The sequence below is a fragment of the Dipteris shenzhenensis genome, chromosome 8, assembly GCF_047967505.1.
Source record: "Dipteris shenzhenensis isolate YYH24624 ecotype China chromosome 8, Dip_SZ_1.0, whole genome shotgun sequence".
Classification (NCBI taxonomy): Eukaryota; Viridiplantae; Streptophyta; class Polypodiopsida; order Gleicheniales; family Dipteridaceae; genus Dipteris; species Dipteris shenzhenensis.
The window spans coordinates 26,605,547-26,621,614 of NC_141603.1; the positions used below are offsets into that span (position 1 = coordinate 26,605,547).

General features: G+C 45.5%; 1 protein-coding gene across 2 annotated transcripts in view; it reads left to right on the top strand.

The window, feature by feature from the left end:
- The first annotated feature begins 326 nt into the window (after nt 1-326).
- LOC147899335 (replication factor C subunit 1-like) overlaps nt 327-16,068 on the top strand; it is a 31,726-nt gene continuing 15,984 nt past the window's right edge. Inside the window, exons 1-2 of one of the 2 annotated variants that reach the window (XR_015541466.1) lie at nt 327-424; nt 621-746. Coding sequence is in view for 1 of the 2 variants with exons in the window: in XM_087378669.1 (XP_087234795.1) it covers nt 365-424 (60 nt within the window). In the remaining variant the exon portion in view is untranslated. Of the gene's footprint in view, nt 425-620; nt 747-16,068 lie in introns of those variants that run through there. The other variant, XM_087378669.1, reaches the window with a different exon arrangement.

Here is a 16,068-nt window from a genome sequence, read left to right on the forward strand (position 1 = left end):
CATTATCTGCAATTCAAATTATTGCACAGAAATGAAGAAACAATTCCTGCTAGTCTGTCAGATCTCTGTTTTGTGTTATAAGTAAGTCTTTAAGCGGTTCTGGAATCACTTATGTCCCTCGTTGTATTTGATTTGAGGATGGTAAATGACATGTTCTCTAGTGTCAAATAAAGTTAACTACATACCCTTTTTCCCTTTTTGCGAATGGGCTTATCCTGCAGGCTTAATATGAGCAGTAAATGCAGGAATGCAAATAAATAAACAAAGGGCTCGGGTGCAATTGTCACGAAGTTCCTTATTCTCTACTAGTCATAGATTTTATTTCCAATGCAGATTGATGTCATATGATGGGGTCCGGCTACGTATGGATGAGTGTCTTGATGCAAGCATGTCAGATTCTGATCTTGTTCCTCTGCTTATCCAGGTAAAACGAAGAAATGATTGTTTAGTAATTGCAGTAAGTCTTTTACTCTGCTTTGGGGAGGATTCTTAAGGCATAGAGTGTTGTAAAGACTTTTCAATCATTACAGCGAGTCAATTCAACATCTATTATACGTTTCCTCTTTTTTGTAATTAGCCTAACATAACTTTTTCTTTCAAACTTTATGGTTGTGATCCAGCTTTGAGGGGAATGGTATTACAGCCAGTTACCTGCAAAGTAGAATGGGGCCTTAGGCTCAAAATAATATGTACATACCCTAAACATTGTCAAGGGCACAAATGTGTGGCTATACAAGCTAATTAGCCAAGGATGGTTTCTAGAAACATATTTGATTAAACTGTAGAATCATGCTAGATGCTCAAAGCCTTATTGAAAGGAAACACCATGATCGTGTATGTTGAGGGACGAAGGTCTTTGATCCATTACTGCTGTTTGTTTAAGTTAAAGATTATACCTTTGACTTTAACACTTGGATTAAAATGGAAGTGAGAGTCAAGTATGCCAACATGCTTGTTAGTGTTGTAAGAGGTAGAATAAGTGGTTTTGTGCATCCTACATCTCAGTGTGAGTTACCCAAAGAAACCCGTCTTAAAGTGCAAGTTGGCAATCAACCAGTAATGAGGCCAAGCAGGCTAGGAAACTGGTTGTGTTTTCCAGTACCACTATGGGATAAAAAGAGAAGTGTTCACTATGGGAGCGTTAGGCTTTGTCAAAATCTTTTTTGATTCTAGAGCCGAAAGAAAAAGCGAGAAAAAAGAACTATGCTTGGATGCCTTTAGCTGCTTTTGATCTGGCTAGTGGGATCCTCTCATAGGTTAGAAACTATTTTATTGTGTGTACACTTGATAATATCTTATCAAGACAAACAAGTGAAACTTTGTAAAATGGAATTAATAAAAATGAAGTGGCAAGTGGTCAAACATAATGTCATAGTGTTGTTTGATTGAGAACATCATCAGACAATGATATTAAATCCAAATGGAAAGATTGAAACTTCAAACTTATCCATTGACTATGCTTATATGGTTGGGATTGTAGATGTAGGTCCAACAGATGTGTGGGACCAAAGAGTTACATGGTTAGAATTACATATCCAAGCCTATGTGGAGAAGTTGGATTTTGAAATTACCAAGCTTGCTCGTGCAAATATAGCTCTTGGAATTGTGTGGTATTCTAAGAAAAACCTTACTGGGGATTGGCAAAAAGATATGGTGCGTCGCATATTTTTTTGTAGTATATCTGTTGAATTGTGCAAAGATGCACTAACATATGCTTCAGATATCTGATGGCGAGAATGATGATTTGGTAGATGGGTTTGAGCATGCTAAGGGCGAAAAGAAACGTCCATGGTGATGGCCCTTTCGAGCGAAAGCAATGAACACACCCATGTGGTAGATATTCTAACCAAAGCCTTGTAAGAGTTAAGCTTGAGATTCGAGAAGTTTTCGTTTGTCCGAGGGTGGTGAGAAAATAATGATGAAGTATGGATTAGTTTACTAATTCGCCCTTGTGGCGATTGTCGATTAGGCTTAATAATAAATTTAAGAGTGGTAGTTGGATCTATGTCCTAGGTGGATCATGCTTTGACATTATCTCATTTGTGGTAATTAGAAACTTCCAAGGGGCCGCCCTTTCCTTCGGCCTACACAGCCCTCTTGTGGGCTGTGCTGCCCGTGCTTGCTTGCCACCATATCTTTCATCTTCTTGCTACTCATTCTTGTTGCCACTCGCTCTTATTGCCATCCATAAAGTCATGGAAATCGGATCCGCTTTTTATGATAGAAAAGCCAATAACTAGTTATCACTTTTAAGTCTCAACCTTGAACTCTCTTGTCTCAATGTTTAGCATGAAATACTTCAACTACGATAAATACTAGTTTGTTGATTGTAGGCGTATATCCTCCTCATCTTCCTATCCCTCCTCCATCCCCCTTGGAAAAAATAATAATAATATACGAAGGGAGCCCCCCCAAATGTACTCATACTTTTTTTCCATACAGTATGTATATTGATATTGGTACCATACGAAACATTCAAAAATAAAGGTATGGTACTTCCATGACTCTTTGCTTTCATTCGGTAGACCCATGTATTGTTAATTAAACAAGTCTTCTAGTTTCCAAGTTATATATCGTATGAGACTACTGGGCACTATATATGGTACTATTGAACAAGAATGACCTTCGTGAAGAGGAAGATTCTGGTAACAAGTCCACTAGTGATTGTAGATAAACTAAAAAACTAGTAGGGAGAAAGAAAAAGAATCATGAATATGTGTGAAGTTGTGTAGCATTGCAAAATTTACTCACAATTCATGCAGCATGTTATTGTACCTCAAGGGAGTGATATCCCACAACCTATTGATTCATGCCAAGGACAAAGTGCTTGTAAACTCTAAAATTAAAGTTTTTTTGTTGAATTTTATGTTCAAATAACTCATGTATCAAGTATCAGGCGTCATGTGTCATGCAACTCATTAAGTTTTTTTGATCAAAGAGATATTTTCCCATTGGTCAAAGATACTTAACTCCGCTTAAGTAAGCCTAACCTTGGTTAGGGAGACTTGGTTTAGGCCAAGAGGGTTGACTACGGTTAACGAGAACAATTCAGAGCTGACTTCAGTTAGAGAGTGTTGGCTTCGGCCAAGAAGTTTTGGCTTTAGCCAAGGAGGGCTGACTCCGGTCAACCAAGTTATTTCGACTCCGGTGGGAGAGCTTTGATTTGGCACCTTGACCCTCGGTCAAAGCCCCTTAATTTGTTTTCTTTCAGAAGACTGGGTTTTAGCGGAGTCCATCAGAAGCAAATCTTTATCTCGACACAGAGGGGGATTTGCGGCTGGTATTGATCCTATATGTCGATGACCTCATCATTACAGGGGATCATACGAAGAAGATTGCTCAGGTCAAGGGACTTCTCATGGAGGAGTTCGAGATGACGGACCTAGGCATACTTCATTACTTTTTTGGGATTGAGGTGAAGCAAGGAAAGAGCTGTATCTTTATCTCACAAGAGAAATATTGCAGAAAGCTACTCAAACGCTTTTAGATGGAAGATTGCAAAGTAGCAGTGACTCCCATGGAAGCTGGTCTGAAGCTGAGTGTGCATGATCCATCTCAGCCGGTTGATTCATCACTGTATCGACGCATGGTGGGGAGTTTGCTTTACCTCACCAATACTAGACCGGATAGAAATCTCTTTGTACAAGGGTACAATTCTCAATACTATTAAGAGCCTAGAGGCCCTATATTTTTGACTAGAGAAGCCGGCTAGAAAGCATGTGCTTTCTAAAAGCTGGGCCTGCTTTCTTTCCTAGAATAGGCAATTTCTCCTAGAAAGCTAGGCTTTTTCAAAAACATGGGCTTTCTATGTGCTTTTCTCCATGAAGGAAGGCACCTTTAGTGCTTCTAACTCTAGGTGGGTCCTTCATTAAATGGGGTGCTACTTGTCTTGTGCTTTTCCCTTAAAATGTGGATAAGTCCTCGGGCCTCTTAAGTGGTAAAATGTTAAGCAAATCCCTTGGAAAGCAATCATGATGGTGCTCTAAATGTTGTCTCCTCTTTGTAGTCAAGCTATCCTCATTCCTTTCCTTATCTGATTCGATCTCATTAATCAAGTAAGAATAAATAGCATTCTTAAAACTCTCAGTACGTGGACATGGCTCACCATAGGAATAAGACTCCTTGTGACTCTGGCTGTAATAGTGATGCCACGTCCCGGATTTTGAAAGTGACACCGTCTTCTCTTGACAATCATACGCTAGCTGAGTTTGATAATGCCACGATTCTCCCAAAATGACATCCACATCAGCCAACGGACCTACTAAAAAACCCAAATGATCCAAGTACCGCTGCAAAGGAACTCTCAGCTTGCTCTCACTGAGAACAAGTGAATAATCTAAAAGCTGTAGTAGCACTCCTTGCAAGATCCCTATCAGGTTATGGGGCTGGTTCGTGACCAACACCTCCCCCAAGGCTTTAGAAGAGTGTGGGCTGGATCATTCTCCTTCACATCCTCATGCATCTCCTTCACCTGTGCCTTCCCTTTTCAGCCTCTTGTTTTGTTGGGATATTCCTTCAATTTTATGGAATGGACAATTCAAAGATTTATGAGCCCCGTCAAGTCTGATGCACAAACCTTCTTTCCTATATTTTTGCACCATCTCCCTATCAATCCACTTGTATGGTGGGGCTGAATTACTTTGTTGTTCTATTTTCTTGCCTCTTGTGAAGTTGGGGACTTGGTTTACTACTTGGAAAGAATCTCGGTTTATTCGGCCGAAACCTGTCCCTCAGTCTCACCGAAACCTGTCCCTCTTCTTTTGAGATGGAGGTCTATTTTTTTCTTTTCATACCTCCTGTCTCAGAGATTCCTATTTGCCAAAGTAAATGTTTTCGGCAAATTTATATCATCAATCTCCCGGTGTATGATCCTTGACAGTCCACTTCGATATTTTTGGGACTGTTCTTGCTGAGTTACAGAGTGGAATGTTTGCACTTTCAGCAAAGTGGTCCTGAACCTGTTTGTGTAATGTCTCACCGACTCTTCTATTCTTTGTCTGAAATTATCCCAATTCATGAACATCTCTCTTTCAAAATGGGGAGATAAGAAGTGCTCTTTAAGCTGGATTTTAAATCTATCCCAAGTTCTTGAAGCCATACTTTGCGATGCAAGTGCTTTATGCCATAAGGCTGCTGAACCTTAAAGTAAGAGTGGCAAAATATAGTCTCGCCATATCGTAGGAACTCCTCTTGTGCGAAGCACGTGTAGGATCTGTAACCATCCAAGTAGAGTTTCTAGCTTATGATACCCATTATAATTCGTCATATGAACATGTTTCTCTTCCAATTTGATTCGGTCCATGTGTTGTGAACACAAGCTGATCATCAAGCTCCCTTGAAGTATCCTAACCCTTGGATGGGATCAATGTATAGTTCCTCCCATAAAACTTTAGCTTCTTAGGTACAATGGGACCTCTCTTTTCCCATTCCTCTTGAAGTGCTCTTCATCTTCATCAGAATCCATATCATAATTTTCCCTCCCTTCTTGCAACATAAGCTCAATTCTCGTGAAACCTTTCAAGCTGCGCTGTCTTTTCTCTTTGGAGGGATTTCTCTTGGCCTTCTCCTTCTCCTGCACCTTTTTGTTTCCAGGCTAATTGTCCTGAATTTCCCTTCTTGTTTGACTTCCCGAAGGCTCGAGTAGAGTCCTCACATTGAGTGGAAGAGGGGACCGTTTTCAGATCGTTTCTTGCTTGCCAACACATGACAATGTTGTAGACATGTTCACCAAAGCACTTCCATGTGAAAAGTTTGAGGCATTTCGCAGTGCCCTGAACTTATCTCCTTTTGGTGATTGATCATTTCCTTGTACATGACATTGGCACTGCAGGGGGGTGTTAGAATTATTGTTATAATTTAGCAGTGACCAATGTAATGTAATAAGTAGGTTAGGGGTACTTTTCCCTCATTTTAGAGGTTTTTCCCCCTAACCACAGTTAGTTTACTAACTACGGTTAGTGAAGGATAAGGTTTTGTCACTTAGACAAAACCTATCCCACTCTTCAGTTGTTGCACACTCTTCTATTGCAACTATTGCTTTCAGCTCTCACTCTCCTACTCTCTTGCTCTCCTGCTCACACACTTTGCTCTCACTCTCCAACTCACAGTTTCATACAAATTTTTTTAGTTGATTAGTCTAAGAACATGAAAAGCACCAATAGAAGTAATCTACCAAGAAGAGGCTCACAAAACCTTGTTTACCACAAGGGCTCTAGAGACTAGGTCCAAGGTGGTGGAACTCCAACGATGTAGCTTCCTTCTAACATTCTCCTGAACTAGAGAAAACTCATGGGAGGGGGAGATAAATTTTACTACTCCCTGACGACCCAAGTTTTTTTGGTAGTGCCTCTCTCTATTCATCTGTAGTCAAGGTCACCTTCCCATCTTGGCATGTCTACATCACTGACCTAAAATCCAAATGGCTTGTTCAATTGATGAGTGCTCCTTCTACTAGACAAAAGTCCTCCAACGCTACTTTGAAGTAACAAAAGTTATTTAGGGCGGCCCCAAGCAACACAGCTATGCCATCCACAAGTGTGTTGTCAAGAAGTTCGTCATTTCAAATGAGAAGACAAAATCCAACGAAATAACGAAGACAAAATCCAATAATCTATGTTTGCGAACAGAAGAAACAATTCATCACCTCAATCACAAAGCAATATAGAAGGGGACACATAGATCATACTGATCTCTCCTGCATGCAACTTCTCTCTGACGTAGTGATAGTGAACCTCAATGTGCTTCGTGCGAGCATGAAACACAGGATTCTTTGCCACTGCAATAGCACTCTGACTATCAGTGAGAATTGGAGAAGGACCCTTCAATGAAAGATGAAGATCAGCAAATAAACGACGCAGCCAAACACATTCAACTGTCGCTGTGAAAGCTGCCCTGTACTCAGCTTCACATGAGGAGGTAGCCACTGTAGACTGTTTCTTGCTCAACCAAGAAATACAAGCTTTGCCCAAAAAGAAACAATTGCCACTTGTGGACTGCCTAGTGTCATAGTCTCCAGCCCAATCTGAGTCACTGTAAGCATGCATCTGCAAGTCACCCCCCTGGGAAACATCAAGCCAAAAGACTTGGTACCTTGCAAGTAACGGAAGATGCGTTTTACAGCCTGCCAATGCATAGTCTTTGGGCTGTGCATATATCTGCTCACCTGAGAAACTGCAAACTGAATATCAGGTCGTGTATTGCAGAGATAAATGAGGCATCCAATAGCCTGACTGTAGAGTGTGACATCAATTGATTCACCTGCATCATGCATTGTAAGCTTCAGTCCCCCGGCTGGGCTTACAATCCTGCATGTTGAATCTGTCTAAGAGTTTTTGCACATACTTGGATTGAGACATAACGATGCCACTTTTCTCTTTTTTTTGCCAAAAAAACAGTGCTAATTATATTACTTTGAAAACAAGATACATGAGGTCAGCTTTGCAACTGACGGGGCTGCGTTCACAAATCGGACGCAGCCCAAAAAGGTAACAAAAAAGTAAATCTCTCTCTCACGGAGGGATCAGGCGAGTGTGAATGTGTTGGGGTAAAGGCACATTGTCACCCTTTTAAAGTTATGACACCTATGACTGTCTTAAGACAGTCATAGGGTGAATCCCTAATCCTAATAAAACTCTATGAGTTTGTGGTGTGGCTAAACACAATACACACCCACACTTCTTGTGTCTCCCTCTCTCTCTCTTTCTTCATCGTTCCACTCCCTCACTCTTTCCCTCACAAGTGGTATCAGAGCCTCTACCTCTCCCCCTCTCTCCGGTCTACCCCTCACTCTACCTCTCCCCTCGGGCCTCGTGCCCTCAGCAGGACGCGGCGCGCGAGCAGGGTAGCAACGGCTAGGCCAGGGCGCAGCAGCAGCAAGCTGGGGCGCCGCCACGTGCAGCAGGTGTGCGACCCGCCACGCGCAGCAGGCGCGCACGCAGCCACAGCTGCAGCAGCAGCTAGCTGCTGCTAGCTGCGCACCGCACAGCATCGGCGGCCGCAGCCTACCAGGCGCGCGCAGCGCGCAGCACCAGCTGCGTGCAGCCCCTCGTACGGACAGGTACGGCCATCCGTATCGACTGTACGGATGCCGTACAGGCAGTCGTACCGTACGGCCGCCGTCGTACGGACGCTGCGACAGGAGGTACAGGTCGAATTTTTTTTTTGGATTTCGTGCCCTCGCAGGTATAGGGTACAGCAGGTACCCTGCGCAGGTACAGGAGGTACAGCAGGCACATAAATTTTGTTTTGGGGAAGAAGGAAAAGAGAGAGCACTCTGCTCTTCATTCCCGGACTTTGTTCAGTTCTAAAACTGTGTGTTTGAGGTACAGCAAGTACACTCGTGTCCCTCGTGCTTGAGGTGACTAGTGCCACAGTGTGTGGTGGTTGCACAGTTATTTTGTTTCTGGAAGGTCAGATGCCTTGATTTTGCAGAGGGCTTTTATGCTTTTGCTGAGTGCAAATCTCAGTTTTCGGGTGACAATTTCATAGGGCTTTTGCCTGGAAGTGTATGCAGTGTATGCCTTGAGGCAGTGTGGAGCCAGGGTGCCCACATTGGTCTTGTTTCCGTAGTGTATTCAGTGACATTTCTTGCAGGTCACATTTTGTGTACGACACTTTGAAAATCTCAGTTGAGCCACGCTTGGCCAGGGCGCATCGAGTTTACTCGGTCCCTAACTGTCCATCGTTGACAGTGCTCAAAAGATTTTCTCTTCAGTGCTTGTACGTTGGGATCTGTGTTGTTATTGTGTACACAGGGCCGTTTATGCATTACATTGTCAGGTGATAGTGCCAGGAGAGCGCTGTATTTTGTATGCTACCTCAGTGTTGAGGGTGTTTTTCACTTGGTACAGGTGTCAAATCAAGGGGCTTTTGCCCAGATTTTGCTTGTGAGCACTTGAGTTACTGTTTGAGAACTTCAGATGCCTTTTATCCCCTTGGCAGAAGGGTGATTGTTTGGGATTTGTCCCATACTTTGTTGCAGGTTTTGTGACAGGCTGAGGTGTTTGGAGCCTTTTTCAGTGGACAAAACAGTGTATGACAAGTGGTTTATGCATATAAAATCAGTGCAATACCTCATCTGAGGTGGGAGAAGTGTCCAGGACAGCAGTGTTTTGTGCTTCGTCAGTTGATGATGCACTGATAAAGCACTTGTGGAACAGCTGCAGCATTCTGAAGTTACTGTTTCATGCCTATTTGAGCACGGTACAGTGTGTCAGAAGGTATAGTGACTGGAGGGAAAATTTTCTGTTTTGCTGCAGATTTTTTGACAGTAAAAAACAGCACTATTGTGAGTGCTCCTGGCTCTTGATAGAGCAGGTTTTCTGAGAAATCAGAATTTTATTTAGTCATTTTTTGACTTACAGGGAGTCAGGTACTTTCCTTATCTGATATGGCATCAGGGGGAAGTGAATCTTCAATTCTGAACATAAAGAAATTGGAAGGGGCACACAATTATGCATTATGGGCAGAACAGTGTTTGAATGTACTTCTGCTAAAGAAGATTTCTAAGCCCATAAGGGTGAAGGGTGTCAAGCCATCTGGGATGTCAGATGATGAGTGGGAGGAGCTTGATTTGTCCGCTAGGGCTGCTATCATGCTTACTCTCAGTGATTCTCTTGTGTTCAATGTTCAGGCTGAAAAGACCTCTTATGGCCTATGGCAGAGGCTAGAAGAGTGTTGTATGCCCAAAAGAGTTCAGCCAGTAAGGTTTATTGGTTGAAAAAGCTTGTAGACCTTCGCATGAAGGAAGGTACAGCTATGAGCTCACACTTGAGTGAGTTCAATGCCATCTTTACACAGCTTGTTGCACAGGGATTGAACCTTGATGAGGAGTTCAAGGCTACTTTCTTGTTGTGTACCCTCCCTGAGAGTTGGGACACTTTCAAGACCACCCTGTCTAATTCAAATGTCACTCTTATGTATGCTGATGTGGAGAGCTCTCTCCTCATGGAGGAGATGAGCAGGAAAAATAATGCGGGCAGCAAGTCTTCCAATGCTTTGCAGGTACAGGAAAGAGGTAGGACTCAGCAGAAGGGGAGATCTGCTGGCAAGTCCAAATCCCGCAGTCATTCCCGTGGCAAAAAGGATATTGAATGCTTTTACTGTGGCAAGAAGGGACATGTGAAGTCTAAGTGCTTCAAGTTTATACGGGATCAGAAAGCCAAGAAGGCTGAGACAAAGGATGCAGGCAGTGGAAGCAAAGGCAAAGGTAGATGACTTGGATGCAGTGAATGTTGCAGCAGAGGACAGTGACAGTGACAGACATGATGTTTTATGCTCTTCTGCTGTAATTGCACATACATTGGTTATTGATGGCCATGACATGCACACCTGGCTCTTGGATTCAGGTGCTTCTTTTCATGTTACTCCTCATAGGGAGTGGTTTACTTCCTACACAGGTACTCATGGAGTTGTTCACCTTGGGAACAACTATGCATGTCAGATTGCAGGGATTGGCAGTATATAGATAGTATTCCCTGATGGACGCATATTTATGCTTGATGGTGTTCGCCATGTGCCGCAAATCAAGAAAAATCTGATTAGCACTGGCTTGTTGGATGACAGTGGTTACCACACCACATTTGGGGATTCCAAATGGGTGATTACTGATGGACAGGGTGTAGTGGCTGAGGGTTATAAGAGTGATACCTTGTACCCTCTTTATGTTTCCAGTGTAGGTAATCATGTTGTTGCCATAACCGAGCTGTTAAAGGTTTCATTGTGGCATAGCCGGTTGGGACACATGTCCGTTAAAGGAATGCAAGAACTGTCACGTTTGGGTTATCTGCCGTCTCTTTCATTTTCAAATTTGCCTACTTGTGATCATTGCATATTTGGCAAGCATTCTATGACTCCTCATAAGAGGAGAACTCCCCAGAATAGAGCACCGCTTGATCTAGTGCACACTGATTTGTGTGAGATGCCACAGCTATCACTAGGGGGTGCAAAGTATTTCATTACTTTTATTGATGATGCCACACGAAGAGTGTGGGTCTATTTCTTGAAGCATAAGAGCGATGCCTTAGATGCTTTCAAGAAGTTTGTCGCTCAGGTTGAGAATCGGACAGGACGCAGGCTGAAATGCCTCAGATCCGATAATGGGGGTGAGTATGTGTCACATGCTTTTGTACAGTTTTGCGAAGCTAAGGGCATTAAACAGGAACTCACAGCCCCTCATAATGCATCTCAAAATGGTGTGAGTGAGCGGATGAATCGAACTATTCAGGAGAAAGTTCGATGTATGTTGTCTTATGCTGCATTGCCCCATGGCTTTTGGGCAGAAGCCGTGCAAATAGCAGTTCACCTAATTAACAGGTCGCCGAATAAGGCTTTGGAGTTGAAAGTGCCAGAGGAGGCGTGGTCTGGCAAGCCACCTTCATATAAGCACTTACGTGTGTTTGGCTGCGAGTGCTATACGCAAAGAACTGCGCACCAAACTGGAGCCAAAGTCTTTCAGATGCATCTTCATGGGTTACGGTGACGAAGGTGAAATGGGGTACAGGTTATGGGATCCCGTCAAACGGAAGATTATACGCAGCAATGACGTCATCTTTAAAGAGGATAGTGTACACAAAGAACCCGTGCAACCTGTGGAATACAGGAGGGTTGTTTATGATGATGTCGGACAGCAAAGAATGCCCATTAATATGCAGCAGCAGGCTGCTGTAGATAACCCTGTTCAAGAGGGTATACAGGCTGAAAATCAGCCAGACAATTTTGCCAATGATGCACCACTGGATATGCCAGCAAATGGCGCTGTAGAACAGCCAAATATGGTGGTACAGCCACCCGTCATGCATGACGAACAGGCTAGACAGCAGCCTAATCCGGAACATTTTGTTAGGAGGAGCACCCGTGTACAACGGCCTCCTAACAGGTTTGTTCCAGGAGCCAATAATGTGGCTGATTTTATCATGCTGACAGATTGTGGTGAGCCTTCCAGCTTCAAGGAAGCTATGGGAAGAACAGAGAAAAGGAAGTGGGAGAAAGCCATGCAGTCAGAAATGGACTCCCTACTTCAAAATGATACATGGGACTTGGTGCAGCTACCTGCAGGCAGAAAGGTTTTGCCATGCAAGTGGGTTTACAAAGTCAAAGTGGATTCAAATGCTTTACCGAGGTATAAGGCCAGATTGGTTGCCAAGGGATTTAAGCAGGAGAAGGGCATTGACTTTGATGAGATCTTTTCCCCTGTAGTCAAAATGACTACTTTGAGAGCAGTGTTAGCTCTTGTTGCTCATGAGGACATGGATTTATGTCAGATGGATGTGAAGACTGCTTGTCTTCACGGAGATCTCCATGATGAGATCTACATGAGTCAGCCAGAGGGATATGCTGTTAAAGGGAAAGAGCAGCTTGTGTGTAAGCTCAAGAGGAGCTTGTATGGACTCAAGCAGGCGCCAAGAGAATGGTACAAGAAGTTTGATGCCTTCATGTAGTCCCAAGGGTATCATAGGTGTGAGACCGATCACTGCTTGTACACCAAACGGGCAAAGGATGGCAGTTTAATGCTACTCATTCTATATGTGGATGACATGCTGATTGCCAGCAAATCTCAGCAAGAGATTAGTGCTTTGAAGAAGCAACTGCATAAATCTTTTGACATGAAAGACTTGGGTGATGCAAACCATATTCTTGGTATGCGGATTATTCGTGACAGGTCCAAAGGACTTTTGTTTCTGTCACAGAAGGAGTACATTGGCAAAGTACTGCAGAGGTTTAAAATGGAGGGGGGGAAGTCTATTAGTACCCCGTTGCCTCCACATTTAAAACTCAGCAGTAAGGACAGCCCCAGATCAGATGATGATAAGGCTGAAATGGCCAAGGTTCCGTATGCATCTGCAGTTGGTTCTTTGATGTATGCCATGGTTGCCACTCGTCCGGATATTGCTTTTGCGGTGGGAGTCATCAGCAGGTATATGGCAAATCCAGGCAAGCGGCACTGGGAAGCAGTGAAAGGCGTCTTGAGGTATCTCAAGGGTACCAAAGACATGTGCATATGCTATGGTAGGCAGGATGCATTGGTGCATGGTTTTACAGATTCAGACTATGCAGGGAATGCAGATAACCGGAAGTCTACTACCGGTTATATTTTCACATTTGCAGGAGGTGCTATATCATGGGTGTCTCGGTTGCAGAAATGCATTGCACTGTCAACCACTGAAGCTGAATATGTTGCAGCCACTGAGGCTTGCAAGGAAGCAATATGGCTTACTCGGCTGGTGGGAGATTTGGGCACTACAGGAGATATGCGAGTTTTGCATTGTGATAGTCAGAGTGCTATCATGTTGGCAAAGAATCCGGTCTTTCATCAGAAGACCAAGCACATAGATGTGAAATACCATTTCATCAGGGAGGTACTGGAAGACAAGCGACTTGAGCTTGTGAAGGTGCAATACTGATGATAATCCTGCAGATTTGCTCTCACTAAGAGCTTGCCTACAGAGCGGTTTGCACATTGCCGCCACATCATGGGATTAGGATGAGACCATTCTTATTTTATGGTCTTGTATACAGTAACTGTATATTGCTGTAATTTTTATTCTTTTCTCCCCTTTAGGCACATTGGCCTTTAGGTGGGAGGTTGTTGGGGTAAAGGCACATTGCCACCCTTTTAAAGTTATGACACCTATGACTGTCTTAAGACAGTCATAGGGTGAATCCCTAATCCTAATAAAACTCTATGAGTCTGTGGTGTGGCTAAACACAATACACACCCACACTTCTTGTGTCTCCCTCTCTCTCTCTGTCTTCATCGTTTCACTCCCTCACTCTTTCCCTCACAGAATGAACAGCCAGAGAGGTGGTGAGTAGCGCCACTGAAGGCCTTGCGGAGTATGCTCAAAGAAGAGGCCCTGTGTGTCCCAATCACGGAGGAAACGTCTCCGCTTCTCCCGGCCAGCCTGGGAGTCTCCCTGTATCTAGTCCCACTGGCCTCTGAGGGTGTGTATAATCTCACTCCAGATGTCAGTCATGATCTGGGCAGTCGAAAGGGAGGTGCCACCGAGGATCTGCGCGCAGCGCGAGGTCCAAATGTGCCATCCTGCGATGCTGCTAATGATCTCCCAGACTGGCTGCCTCTCTTGAGATCCTGTGCCAGCCTCTGCCAGGTGCGGCGGAATGCTCTCGAGCGGTCCCCACGTCCCCTTCGTGATAAGGAACGTGGGGTCCTGCGGACATGCCTCGAACAGGTGATGAAAACCAGGTGCGGTGCTACACCAGCAGAACGCGCCCCAAGTGATCAAACCTAACTCCAGTGCTGCGCGAGTAAGGATCCCGAAGGTCCACCTTCACACTTCCTAGGCGCGAGTGCAGCTCCACAGGCAATGTTTTGGTGACTCCTCGTCCTCATGACAGATCTGACAACGTCCATCCTGACCTACCTGCCGCAACCAGCTCCCCACTGGAAGACCTTTGTGGGCGAGAAGCCAAAGGAAGTAGGAGATCTTCCGCGGCCGCCAGCTCTCCCACAAGGCCTTCCAGAAGGCCTGCAAAAATAACCTGGAGATACCCTGAGCATACCAGCTGGGCCGCTGGGTGGGAGGGCGGCTCTGCATCCTCCCGAGACCTCTCCTGCCCAATGTCGTGCTGTAGGCAAAGAAAGAGGTCGGCCCCTGACCTGTCACAATCTCTGGTCATCTCCACTCTCTTGGGTCCCAATCAAGCTCTGACAAGGCCCGCCCCTCCCAGAGCCAGAGTCGCCATAACTGCAGCTGATCCTGCTCTATACTGGGATCGGTCCGCCAAACCTTCCCCACGAGGCCTACGACCCGAACCCTCTGTCATGGGAGTAGGGGGTCGATGAGCACATCCTCTCTCCTGAGTCGGCCGTCCCCCATAACCGCGAAGAAGGAAATAGAGGTGTCGTCCATCCGACTTGCAACCACCAGTGGGATGCCACGGGGGGTGAACTGTCCCAGCCAACGGTCATCACCAGGCATGAGGATCTGAATCTCGGGTGGAACCAACCAATCAGCTGGAATCGCTCCGTCTATCTCCGTGCGTCTCGCCTGAGCTCCACGGGCACCTCCAGCTGTGACTGCTAGAGCAGCGGTCTCCAAGTGTTTGTACGTGTCCCTTCAAACTCGAAGGGACCGGGCTGGCCCCCGCATCCAGCCATCCCACCTGATGTGTGATCTCTCCCCCAGCTGAAGGCCCTCGGCATCTCTGACCTGACCGTTCCAGATGAGCGGCTAGCGATCGATCTCCTCCTGACAGCTAGGAGGGGACTGTATGAGACTGAGGCGGAGCCGCCTCCAAACCATGAGGAGGCTACGAACGAGTGGGGAGCGGGGCTGAGTGAGCGGGGCGGAAGTGAAGATCCACTTGAGGGACGGTAGCCACTCTCTCTCCACCTCGGCGCGAGACACAAGAACCGACCCCCTGTTGAAGTATTATCTTCCACGTTTGCCCCCCCGGGGTCAAACTGCGGATAACTAACTTGCCCAGCAGGGCCTGACTCTGAAGCTCTGGATCGATGACCCCCAAGCCACCCTCAGCCTGCGGAAGAATGACTGTCTGCCAGGCAACCCTGGCTCTGGTATCTCTGAGACTGCCCCCCCCGGACCACAGGAAGTTCCGGACCAACCTCCTAAGCTGTGCCACGCTGGATCTCGAGAAACACCAACAGGAAGACACATACCAAGCTGTGGCTAGGAGGACCTGGTTGATTACCAGAGCACGACCTGCAAGAGAGAGCTTAGCAGTGCTCCAGAAAGCCAGCTTCCGTCGAATGGAATCTAGCACCGGGAGAAACTGCTGAGCTGGCGTGATATCCAGGCCGACCTGAAAGCCGAGATATCTAGCTGTCTGTCCCCGCGGGATCCACCTGAAACCCAAAAACCTCCCCCACTGTGAGCACGCCCCAGGGTTTGTGAGAAAACCAACTGATTTGTTCCAATTGATTTTCGCACCGGCTGCCGAGAACAGAAGACCTCTAGGGCCATCCTCACCCTCTCCAGCATCATCTCATCATCCTGGACATACAGTGCTGTGTCATCTGCATACTTCGAATCCAGGAGCTCCGTGTCCTCCCTGATGGGAAGGCGAACACCCCGGATCCCGGTCGAC